The sequence below is a fragment of the Bubalus kerabau genome, chromosome 1 (genome assembly GCF_029407905.1).
Source record: "Bubalus kerabau isolate K-KA32 ecotype Philippines breed swamp buffalo chromosome 1, PCC_UOA_SB_1v2, whole genome shotgun sequence".
Classification (NCBI taxonomy): domain Eukaryota; kingdom Metazoa; phylum Chordata; class Mammalia; order Artiodactyla; family Bovidae; genus Bubalus; species Bubalus kerabau.
In genome coordinates this window covers 104,491,498-104,503,632 of record NC_073624.1, presented here as the reverse complement: position 1 = coordinate 104,503,632, position 12,135 = coordinate 104,491,498, and the positions used below count along the sequence as shown (strand labels likewise).

Genomic DNA, 12,135 nt, shown 5'->3' with positions numbered 1-12,135 from the left:
CCACAATGTTTTCTATGTGTTTTGTGTGTGTGTGTGCGTGTGTTTACACAAAGATGAAAAAATAATGAATCATCACAAGTAATGTGACAAGGCTATACTATTATTGACAATACTACTTATTGACAGTGTTTCTGAAGTAAAAAAGAATAAATTCAGGAAGAGTGTTAAAATCAGAAATTTAAGAATAATGACACAATATGAATTATAAAGTAATGATCCAAGAAACAGTTCAATTCTAATACTCAAGGATTGCTGCTGCTGCTGCTAAGTCACTTCAGTCGTGTCCGACTCTGTGCGACCCCATAGACGGCAGCCCACCAGGCTCCCCCGTCCCTGGGATTCTCCAGGCAAGAACACTGAAGTGGGTTGCCATTTCCTTCTCCAATGCATGAAAGTGAAAAGTGAAAGTGAAGTCGCTCAGTCGTGTCCGACTCTTAGCGACCCCATGGACTGTGGCCCACCAGGCTCCTCCGTCCATGGGATTTTCCAGACAAGAGTACTGGAGTGGGGTGCCATTGCCTTCTCTAACCCAAGGATTAAGTAATGTAATTTACAAATACAAGCAGTTGATAAGCATAACTCAAGTATTTTCACAAGTGGATTACTTAGGAAAGGGAAACAGCAGAACTTATTTTCATTGATTCTGAACACATTTTTGTAATTATATTTGCAAAGTAAGTGATTTTATGGTTATTCACACACACTTCAAATGGAAAAATGAAAAGCGACTCTCATTAGGCCATTCTATGACTGTAATAGAGACAGCAAAGCTGACAAACCAATACAGGGCAAGCAGTATCCTCTCTGATTTGCTAACGGAGTAACTAACCTTATAGGGCAAAGGGGAGAAAGAAATAAAAGACAATTTTAAGACAATTTCTCTTAAAAGTTTTTCTTGTGGTTAACACACAAAAAAGGAACAATTCTAATCATTATTACACAAAAAGCTGTGTCAGACTTTATCCATCTGAATTGCTTTTCCAATCAGCAATAGATAAAAGAGCTCACTTTACTTATACATTACTACCTTATAGTAGCTGCATGTTATTCTGTCAATCATATATTTCATATGAATGGCATGCCTGCTTTTCATTCAGATGAATAGAACGAACTGCTTTTATTCATAACATTCCATCTAACATCAAAATCCAGTAAAAATACATCTCACTGTTAATAGTCTAAGAACTCAAAGAAACAGCTGATGATTGTTATTTTGCTATTCACATATAAAGTTTTCAGTACCTGTAAGATATGTATTAAATATTCATTCTGAGCATTAATAATATTGGCACTAGACGGTGCTATCCCATCAGGTAAGTCTATTCCTTTAAACACAACATTTGATCCTTCGGTTTGTCGTAAAAGACTGGTTTCTTTTTCAAGATGATCTATCTGGAAACAAACAATTCAGAAATGAGAATCTCATCTCTTACACAAAAAGAAAGACAAATTAAAAAGCAGTAACTTAAATTTTCTAAAGAGTAACTTTAACAAGTAGATATATGAATGCTCTGCCAGGTATTAATTAAATTAATGTAATATCTGCTTAGAGATGCCTAAGAATACATTTAAAATCTCTGTATCCTTTTATATTTCCCTAGTGGCTCAAACAGTAAAGATTCTTCCTGCAATGCAGGAGACTGGGGTTCAATCCCTGGGTCAGGTAAGATCCCCTGGAGAAGGAAATGGAAACCCATTCCAGTCTTCTTGCCTGGAAAATCCTATGGACAGTAGAGCCTGGCAGGCTACAGTCCATGGGGTCACAAAGAGTCAGACATGACTGAGCAACTAACACACAAACATTTTTACATTATAAAGTACTCATTTTTCCACTAATTCTATTTTAAAAATCCAAACAGAAGCTTTTGTAATATATAAAGAATTCATTCAAGGGGCATTTTCTCATAAAATAGTCATTAAAAAAATAAATGTTTCATATTAAACCTTTGTTAATAAGCTTAGCATTTTCTTTTATTTAAAAAAAATTCTCACCTTTAAATGTGCTTTTGTCAACTGCTGAGAATAATTTATAGCCTCTTTCCGAGATTCTCTGAGCTCCTGTCTTAATTCTTCATTTCTTCCAGTAAGTTGATCAACTTGGGCTTTTAAATGCAGATTAGCATCAAATATTCCTTCTGCATTCTTTGATTCTATAGCCTAATTTATTTAAATTATATTGAAGAAATGTAAAATCACAGTATAATAATCTATGTTTAAATAACACTTACATTTAAGCATTATACTAGTCCCATGTGTAATAATGTATACCAACTCTATCTCTTACAAATTTATAAAATACCAGTTAACCTACATCAGTATTACCAAGCATACCGATCACCTCATTCTAACAATTAACAAATATTGAGCTAACTCAAGTAGACTGGTAGACCAGAAAAACAACTTAAACAGGAACAAGATGACTAGGGTTCAAATATAAACCAATCTCTTGCTAGCTGGACAACAGACTTAAAATTCCTTAAATCTTAGCTTCTTTATCTCTAAAGAAGGGGAAGTAATGTTAGCTCTGTCTGCTTCACAAAGCTTTTATACAGTCAAAATGAGATAATTTATATGTAAATACTTTGAAACCATGAAGCATCTTAAAGTAAAATATAAGCAATGGAATGAAATAGCTACTACATTCAATCAGATAAAATTTTCACTGCTTCCTATCCATACAGTTGAAGCATACAAGATAACAAAAGGAAAGTATGATAAAAGTCTTATCCAAGAGTTCTGGATAAAAAAAATAATATGTCACATATTGACGTCACCAACCCACTTCGAATACTATGTCTCAGATCAAACTCTGCTCTACAAGGGGAACTCTATTTAGTGACCAAATAAACAGTCCAGTAAAATTCGAACTTTTTCTATTTTAATTGACGGCCTCTAGCATTCCTGATACCACTGCTTCCATAGACTTCATCTGCTTCTCTTCTGGGTAATTATTTTTCTTTTTTTCTGATTGATATGCCCCATTCAATGACATAACAGTATCTCATCTAAGAGATCATCAGAATAGCACTTTAGATCAGATAATTGTTATGCACTTAAGTTTACTTTCTATCACTATAGGATATTTTTCTGGGTCCCTAATCACTGTCTAATTCAATCTCATTTTCCAAAAGGTCTTATAGACAACATGATGTTATTTATCAACAAGACAACTAACCAGACTACTTTGTCATCTGTCAGAGTACCTCCTTCTGCCTATTTCTTTCTGCTATCCCTTTTGAATCAGTATAAATTATTACTTCATGTAGCCTGTTCTGATCTCCTTAGGGTAAAGGCTTACTCTTAGAAATCTACTGCCTTGAGTTAAATCCCAGATCACACTCTTGATGAGATTACATATGATTTTACTCATCTTGCTGCCTTTGTCTCAGCATGACCCTTAAAACAAAAAGTGGAGATGACAAAGAAAGTACCCGTGAACTTGAAGATAAATCAATAGCAATTATCCAACTTGGAGAAAAAAGATAAAATTTTATGGAAAAAATATGAACAGAGCCTCAGGGATTTGTGGGACCATGTCAAAAAGTCTAACATGTATCACTGGAGTCCTAGAGACAATAGGGCAGAAAAAATAAATGAAGAAATCAATGGCAGAAAATTTCTCAATAGTGGTGAATAACGTAAGTGAACAAGCTCAGGAAACCCCAAACAAGGCGCGCACGCACACGCACACACACACACACACACACACACACACACCCTTTGGCACATTACAGTCATGCTGGTGAATACAAAATAAAAAGAGAAAGTTTTGAACTAGTTTGAGAACTATACATTTCATACAGTGGAATGACTCAAATGACAGTAATGTTTCATTAGAAGCTGTGGAGACCCATGAGAGGGGAACAACATTTTTAAAGTGATGAAACAACAAAATAAAACTATTAATATAAAAATAACTTACATTAACTAGTCTTTCAAGACTGGGAATAATTAGAGATGTTTCCCCTCCTTTAATATCAGGATCTTTCTGCATTTCCTTAATAGCTTGCAATATTTCTTTCATACCTTCTTCAAGTTGCTTATTTTCTTCAACTAATTCTTTTACTAAAAACGACATATTTATTGAATGAATGCGATTTATAATTTACACTAGGTATAAATTTACAATTATACTATGCTATAGAGATGACCGGTATTTCACATATAGCAAAAATAACCCATTTATAAAATGTGAATACAAATAAATGTGCAAAAAATTCAAGTATAAATCCAATGGGTAAATAGTTAAATAAAACTGGACACCTATTTAAATAATACACATATACATATATAGCTCATGGATGAAATAAATAAATCATAAGCACACTTTGCTTTCACTTTATATTAAAACTTTTACATTTATTTTCTAACTTCACTTTCATTAGAGGACAAAAGAGAAAAAACAGACTCATTTATCATTACAATAAATTCAGATTAATAACATTCTCTGAAAAAGAAATAAAGCAAGGCAAACCAAATACACGAGAGATTGACATTGATACATTATAGACATTGTTAAGGCTAAAACAGACTAGAGAACAGAATGTATTAGTCCTTTAGACCCATAATTTTCAGTACAGGTTAAGTAAGTAAAGAAAAATAAGAGATAACAGTGACTTACATTTATTTTGAAATTTCACTATTACTGTTCTACTTCTTTCTAAATCTCTTTCCTTTTCAATTAGTTCTCTTGAAAGAAATTCATTCTAAACAAAACAAAGAGAAAATTATTTTTTTTAAAAAATATTACAATAGTTTATAGTTTTGAAGTTTAAAGAAAAGTTTGATCAACTGAGGTTTAAAATACCTAAAACAAGCTACAGAAACATAGCAACAGTCATAAAAATAAAATTTAAAAGGTGAAACATGTAATGATGACCCCTCGCACCTTCTCCCTCCCTGCAACACCATGGCCAAAGGGAAACATAATGAAGGTTTTGTCTTTAGCACCACAATCATCTCTTTTAACGATCTGCCTTTACACTACCTGTTCTGCCTGGCTTCTATGACGTGCAAGCTCTATTTCTGCATTTCTATTCTGTGCTTCTTTGATCAATAAATCCTGTGCTATGACTTCATTCTAAAGAAACATGTTATAAATTAGGCAAGTTAATGAGTTCATCTCAAACGTACTGCAATTTTAGATTTTTAAAAGACAGAATGTGTATAAATTAGTGTTAATGTGCAAACAGAAAAATGATGACAACTGCTACTTACAGAATTTCGTTAGAAAGTCATAAAAATGAATTAAAAAAAATAATCCTAGGAATGTTATTTGGAGGATAGCTCACCTGAGATCTAAGAAATACTAGTTCTGTCCGTAGCTGTTCTATAAGATTTTCAAGTGGATCTATCTGAGGTAATTTTGATTGTGCAGTAACTGGAACAGGGTCTGGAACATTAACTTCAAGTTTACCTTTCCGGATCTCTGTCTGTATGGGAACTTCACTTTTTCCTATATCTTCTTTCAAATTGGTATCAGCAAAGTTGATTGGGGTATGAACCTGTTCATCTTCTGATGTTGCTACTTGTGATTTATCCATGCCAGCACTATTATCATGAATTTGTTGACAAAATACTGCTGATTTTTGCCTAAGTGATAACTTCTGCATTAAATCTGAAGCTGTTGATAAGGCTCGTAAAGATGAATCACTTTTTTGTGTGAAATTAGTCTTTTCAAGTGCCTGATGGCTTCTTGTCACTTTCTTCATAGACTCATCAGAAATAGAGCATAAATATTCGTTTATTTCTTCATGACTCTCTCTACTAAAGGTACTGATTAATGATTCTAGATTTCTTAAAGATTGTAGACAGGGTGCTTTAAAAATCTCCCTTATTGTAATAGTTTCTGGAGGTGAAATATCATCTTTCACTTGTACAGATGAAGAATGTGTAGTTAAAGAGGTAAAAGGATTCACTTCACTTTCTACACGCTGGTGAATTTCAGATAACATTCTCGATAATGATCCCATGGTCATATTCTCTTCTGGCTCATTCTGACATGACTGTGGAATATTGAATGATGGTCTCCTATGCAGCAGCTCTACTTTATCTGAACTCCTAATCTGTATTCAGAGTAAACAACGTTTCATTAATCTTGGGATCTATCTGAGACTTTTTAACAAGTATAAAAAGAAGCAATGTCCAAAATGAGATAATAGGAGAAGAAATGAAAGCCTGATAATAATATTCGTTCACTTTGCCATAGTAAAACTTTACTATTTACCTTTGACTGTTCTTCACTCATATTTTTGAGGCTCATGAAATCAGATTTTCTTTCTCCCATTCTATTCTCTTGAGAAAAGTGTTCAGTTAGGTTCAGGTCCTCAGCAATTAATCCTACAAATAAGAGAATTAACAAATGAGAAACATAACTATTTTATTATTCCAATATTTTAATGTTTTTATTCTTTTTTTGGCTATGCCTCACAGTACGTGGGATCTTAGTTTCCAGACCAGGGATCAAACCTGCACCGCTTGCAGTGGACGCATGGACTCTTACCCACTGGTAAGCCCCCAAGACTTTAATTCTTAAAAACTAAATTGAGTTTTAAATCAAACAAAAGGTAAAATAATTATTTCCAAGACCCTGGATCCACATGTAGCCTCCTCTACAACTGCCTGCTTTAGGCTACTTTTAATAAGATACTAATGAGGAACAGTACAAATTCTATCTTCTCTATCATTCTTTTTCACATATTAGTAAGTGCCAATATAGTTAACAGATATACCCATACAGAATCATGAATGATTACTAAATTGCTTAATATATTAATAAATTACAAAGTTTTGCCATTCGAGAAATGTTTGATGTACTATAGAGAGCATAAAGCTAAAAAAAAAAAAAATCTTTATTATTCACAGATACTTGTGAGCTTGGGCCAAGTTAGAAAAAAAATTCTGTCTCTATGGTCTTCTTACAAAAAAGCAATAGCTATTAAAGAACTAATCCAACTGTTCTCTTTATATCATGTAAGATAAATCAAAACAAAAAAAGATGTTAATTTTTATTCAATAAAATATTACTTTCACTTAGCAAAGAATAATGTACAAAGAAAGCTTTCAGTGCATAGCTTTTAAGGAAAGAGAAAATATTAACATAATATATATTAACAAATTACTAAGTTTTATCATTACTAATCACAACATACTGTGATTGACTAGAAATTAGTAAGATTATACTATAAAGTTTTCTGAAGTCCATGATTCTGAAGTTTGTTTTTTGTTCACTTATTATTCTTTTTAACTGTTTCAGATTTAGGACTGAACTCAATGACCCTCATACACTCTCATCAGGCCATTATTTTCATTTATTAAACCTGCAGCAAAACCACAGGAATATAGCAATAATATTTCCAACTTACAGAAAATTCTATATCCACACAATTCATTTTCCAATGATTCTTTAAAGGTTTGGAATAACAGAGTATACCTGAAGTGACAGTTCTTTTTCCTTTTTCTTGAGCCATTTGACGAATTTTTTTCTTCAGATCAAGTCGTTCTTCCTCTAGACTTTCAATCTACAAGGTATAAACTATTAGTATTTCTCTTTGCTTCAACCAGGAACATAACCAGTTGACTACTGCACTTGCCTCTTTCAAAAGAATCTGGTTTTCAGCTCTGTATTGCTGCTGTTTTAAACTTTTGCTATTTCTAAATTCAGTTAAATCAATCATTGTTGTTGGTTCAAGGCCTAAAATAAAAAGCAATATGATTAAAACCCTATTAATATTCAAATGAGCTACAAAAAACTTCATATAACAACTGGTTATCATGAAGCAACTGGTTATAATCTATTTAGCCAGCATCACTGAAGAATGGGGTACTTTTTGTGCAAGAGTTCTTCAGGTATTTGAACTGTATAAGCTAAAACTTTATCACAATTTTTAATGGAAATCCTGACAAAAACATATTATGATCTGTCTTCTCCATGTTGGACTATCATAGTGGTACTATCATGTATTAAGAACAGAAGCTTTGGAATAAAACAGTTGGGTTCAATTCCTACTTTTAATTATTAACTAGTTGTAGGGATAATCAGTTTGGAGAAGGCAATGGCACCCCACTCCAGCACTCTTGCCTGGAAAATCCCATGGATGGAGGAGCTTGGTGGGCCACAGTCCATTGGGTCGCTAAGAGTCGGACAGGACTCAGCAACTTCACTTTCACTTTTCACTTTCATGCATTGGAGAAGGAAATGGCAACCCACTCCAGTGTTCTTGCCTGGAGAATCCCAGGGACAGGGGGACCTCGGGGGCTGCCGTCTCTGGGGTCACACAGAGTCGGACACGACTGAAATGACTTAGCAGCAGCAGGGATAATCGGAGAAGGCGATGGCACTCCACTCCAGTACTGCTGCCTGGAAAATCCCATGGACGGAGGAGCCTGGTAGGCTGCAGTCCATGGGGTCTCGAAGAGTCGGACACGACTGAGCGACTTCACTTTCACTTTTCACTTTCATGCACTGGAGAAGGAAATGGCAACCCACTCCAGTGTTCTTGCCTGGAGAATCCCAGGGACGGTGGAGCCTGGTGGGCTGCCGTCTATGGGGTCACACAGAGTCAGACACAACTGAAGTGACTTAGCAGCAGCAGCAGCAGCAGGGATAATAGTGTATGTATGTAAGCGACTTAGCATGTATGTATATATGTATTTCTTCTTGGCTTGTTGTCAGGGGTATAATAAAATTAACCCAAATAAAGTATTTATAACAGTGCTTAGCACAGAGCAGTCATTATTAATATCAATATCAATTATATTATCATGACTAGACTGACGTGCTCAGTGTGCCTCTTTCCTATTTTCCTATTACTAAGATACCACCATGCTGTGAAAACCAGATATCAAGATTGTCTCAATAATTATGAAGCAAGACTTGGGGCCTTTAAAATACAGAAAGTTTGATGTTTGTGACTACTGTCTATATAGTTCAGTCATCTTTACGAACATCCAGATTCAAGTTGGCCATAATCTGATAGATCAAATTGATTAGACTAACTTGAGGTCCTGGCATGACTCTGGGTTCCAGTTAGAAACTTTTACAAATCAACAGTATGTATAAAATATTTACTCTTTTTCCTTTGGAGAATAGTTTTTACAGGTGATCACTTTAACCCTAGAAGAGCATTAATTGGTATCTACCAAGTATAATTAAATCATTATTTACAACATTATTTTCATTTTCAAGTAGCAATTTATACTGGACTGTCATAACATTCAAACTAGTAAAATACTCACTAGTGAACTATTTACTGATATCAATATATAAACTTTCAAGCTATATTTACTAACTACTTCTTATAATCAGTAGTAACCTTATAATACTCAACCTAAGTAAAACTTAATCTAAACTATAAAATTCAAGTATTTATCAAAGTCTTAAAAAGGATTAAACAGTATTTCTAAATGTTTCCAACATTCATCTGAAGTTAGAGCATTTTGCAAACTAACAAATTACTTTTGTTGAAAATAAAGGTAACTTGTAATATATGGTATTAAGAAAGTAGACTTTCATTTTTTAAACAAGCAATTATTATTGAGGAGATCTTGGACTGAATATAGTAATGCTCCAGATCTGGCCAACTATCATCCCAATTCCATCAAATCCATAATCCCACTTCAATTGGAACAGTTCCACTTTCACTAATTTTAAATATTTTTATAGGAGAAATTATTTGGAAAAAAAGGGTATCCAATTATTAAAAATAAAAATAAACAACAAAAAATGACTTGACAATTAGGGTTGAGCAAACTCCATATCTTAAAAGATGCCTTACCCATGCGCTCTCTAAGTGCCTCATTTTCATCAAGAAAATCATTGATCTTCAACTCAAGCTTATTGATTTCCTTTGTCAATACTTCAATCTCTCGATCTCTTATTTTAATTTGGTTTTTACAATTCTTTATTTCAATAACAGCATCTTCTAAACCATAAACTCCCTGAAAAATACCCAATGTGATTTAAATATAACATTGTTTATTTGAATAAATTCTCAAGTTCAAAAATTGTTTTCTTATTAAGTCAAGGGGAAGTGCACAAATAACTAAGATTTACATCTTTAAACTGTGTTTTTTTTATGCTACTTTTAAAAAACAAATCCAGGAGTAATAATAACAGGAAATGGAACAATTGACATTTCCCAGTACAGCATCCTAATGGCAAAGCAACTCAGAATATTACATATTAAACACTTAACAACATATGGAAAAAGAACAGTAAGGGAGAATCAGCAATACCATTAGAAGAAGTAGGTTATCAGTTGTGTGATAAAGCTGTAATCAGATTTAAAAATATAAAGAGCACAAAGTAAAGCTGTGTTCGCACAGTACTTACAAACCTGCCCCAATTACCACTTTTATACCATCAGTGGTGTCACATGGTGGTACAGTGGCATAGACTACAAAGAATGGAATCCAGGTGCCTCAGCAAAGCTGATTATCTGGGCAAAAGCCTTTAGCCAAATGGTTTGCAAACAATTTTCCTGCCAAAAAGTTAATGTTACACAGAAGTCTGAACACTTCAGTGTAACTCAGTTAGGATAACCTTTATCATGAGATACTTCTGGAATGTTTTTAAATGCACACAGTAAATGGCACAGAACAGTCTTACTTGAAGTGGTTCCGTAATTGACAAGATAAAAATACATACGGATTCATAATCTTTTAATCGCTTCAAAGTCTCAACCAGTTCTTTATCCTTTTCCCTAGCATCAGCCTCAGCCAGTTCAGCTGTTCTCTCAGCCTCTTTAGTTCTCTCTTCTAAAATTTGAACCTTAGACTGAATTTTCATATAATGAGTCCGCTGCGTAAGTGTTGAAGCTCCTACAGGGTAAAAATTAAAATCATCAATGAACTGAAGTGATTACTTACTCCTATAAATGACTGATTCCAATATGGGAAGCAGGAAGAGTGATATGTCATTTAAAAAAGACCATTTAATATTACAAATTTATATTTATAAAATAACTCAAACTACCACACAGTTGCACTCATCTCACACGCTAGTAAAGTAATGCTCAAAATTCTCCAAGCCAGGCTTCAGCAGTATGTGAACTATGAACTTCCAGATGTTCAACCTGGTTTTAGAAAAGGCAGAGGAACCAGAGATCAAATTACCAACATCCGCTGGATCATCAAAAAAGCAAGAAAGTTGCAGAAAACATCTATTTCTGCTTTATTGACTATGCCAAAGCCTTTGACTGTGTGGATCACAATAAACTGTGGAAAATTCTTCAAGAGATGGGAATACCAGACCACCTGACCTGCCTCTTGAGAAACCTGTATGCAGGTCAGGAAGCAACAGTTAGAACTGGACATGGAACAACAGATTGGTTCCAAATAGGAAAAGGAGTACTTCAAGGCTGTATGTTGTCACCCTGCTTATTTAACTTATATGCAGAGTACATCATGAGAAACGCTGGGCTTGAGGAAGCACAGCTGGAATCAAGATTGCCAAGAGAAATATCAATAACCTCAGATATGCAGATGACACCACCCTTATGGCAGAAAGTGAAGAACTAAAGAGCCTGTTGATGAACGTGAAAGAGGAGAGTGAAAAAGTTGGCTTAAAGCTCAACATCCAGAAATCTAAGATCATGGCATCTGGTCCCATCACTTCATGGGAAATAGATGGGGAAACAGTAGCTGACTTTATTTTTCTGGCCTCCAAAATCACTGCAGATGGTGACTGCAGCCATGAAATTAAAAGACGCTTACTCCTTGGAAGGAAAGTTATGACCAACCTAGATAGCATATTGAAAAGCAGAGACATTACTTTGCCAACAAAGGTCCGTCTAGTCAAGGCTATGCTTTTTCCAGTGGTCATGTATGGATGTTAGAGCTGGACTATAAGGAAAGCTGAGCACCAAAGAACTGATGCTTTTGAACTGTGGTGTTGGAGAAGACTCTTGAGAGTCCCTTGGACTGCAAGGAGATCCAACCAGTCCATTCTAAAGGAGATTAGTCCTGGGTATTCATTGGAAGGACTAATGTTGAAGTTGAAACTCCAATACTTTGGCCACCTCATGCGAAGAGCTGACTCATTTGAAAAGACCGTGATGCTGGGAAAGATTGAGGGCAGGAGGAGAAGGGGACGACAGAGGGTGAGATGGTTGGATGGCATCACCAACTCAATGG

At 34.6% G+C, this 12,135-nt stretch overlaps 1 protein-coding gene across 12 annotated transcripts in view; it reads right to left on the bottom strand.

Annotated features, from left to right (window-relative positions):
• Positions 1-12,135, bottom strand: part of CEP290 (centrosomal protein 290) — a 96,664-nt gene that overhangs the window by 62,916 nt on the left and 21,613 nt on the right. For 8 of the 12 annotated variants that reach the window (XM_055586111.1, XM_055586092.1, XM_055586135.1 and 5 more), the window contains 11 exons: positions 10,649-10,821; positions 9,777-9,939; positions 7,593-7,693; positions 7,433-7,520; positions 6,227-6,339; positions 5,292-6,065; positions 4,988-5,080; positions 4,622-4,706; positions 3,923-4,065; positions 1,993-2,157; positions 1,243-1,392 (listed from right to left, as the gene is read on the bottom strand). In XM_055586111.1, coding sequence (XP_055442086.1) covers positions 1,243-1,392; positions 1,993-2,157; positions 3,923-4,065; positions 4,622-4,706; positions 4,988-5,080; positions 5,292-6,065; positions 6,227-6,339; positions 7,433-7,520; positions 7,593-7,693; positions 9,777-9,939; positions 10,649-10,821 — 2,048 coding nt within the window. The remainder of the gene's footprint in view (positions 1-1,242; positions 1,393-1,992; positions 2,158-3,922; positions 4,066-4,621; positions 4,707-4,987; positions 5,081-5,291; positions 6,066-6,226; positions 6,340-7,432; positions 7,521-7,592; positions 7,694-9,776; positions 9,940-10,648; positions 10,822-12,135) is intronic. The other 4 variants (XM_055586117.1, XM_055586159.1, XM_055586166.1 and 1 more) reach the window with 4 other exon arrangements.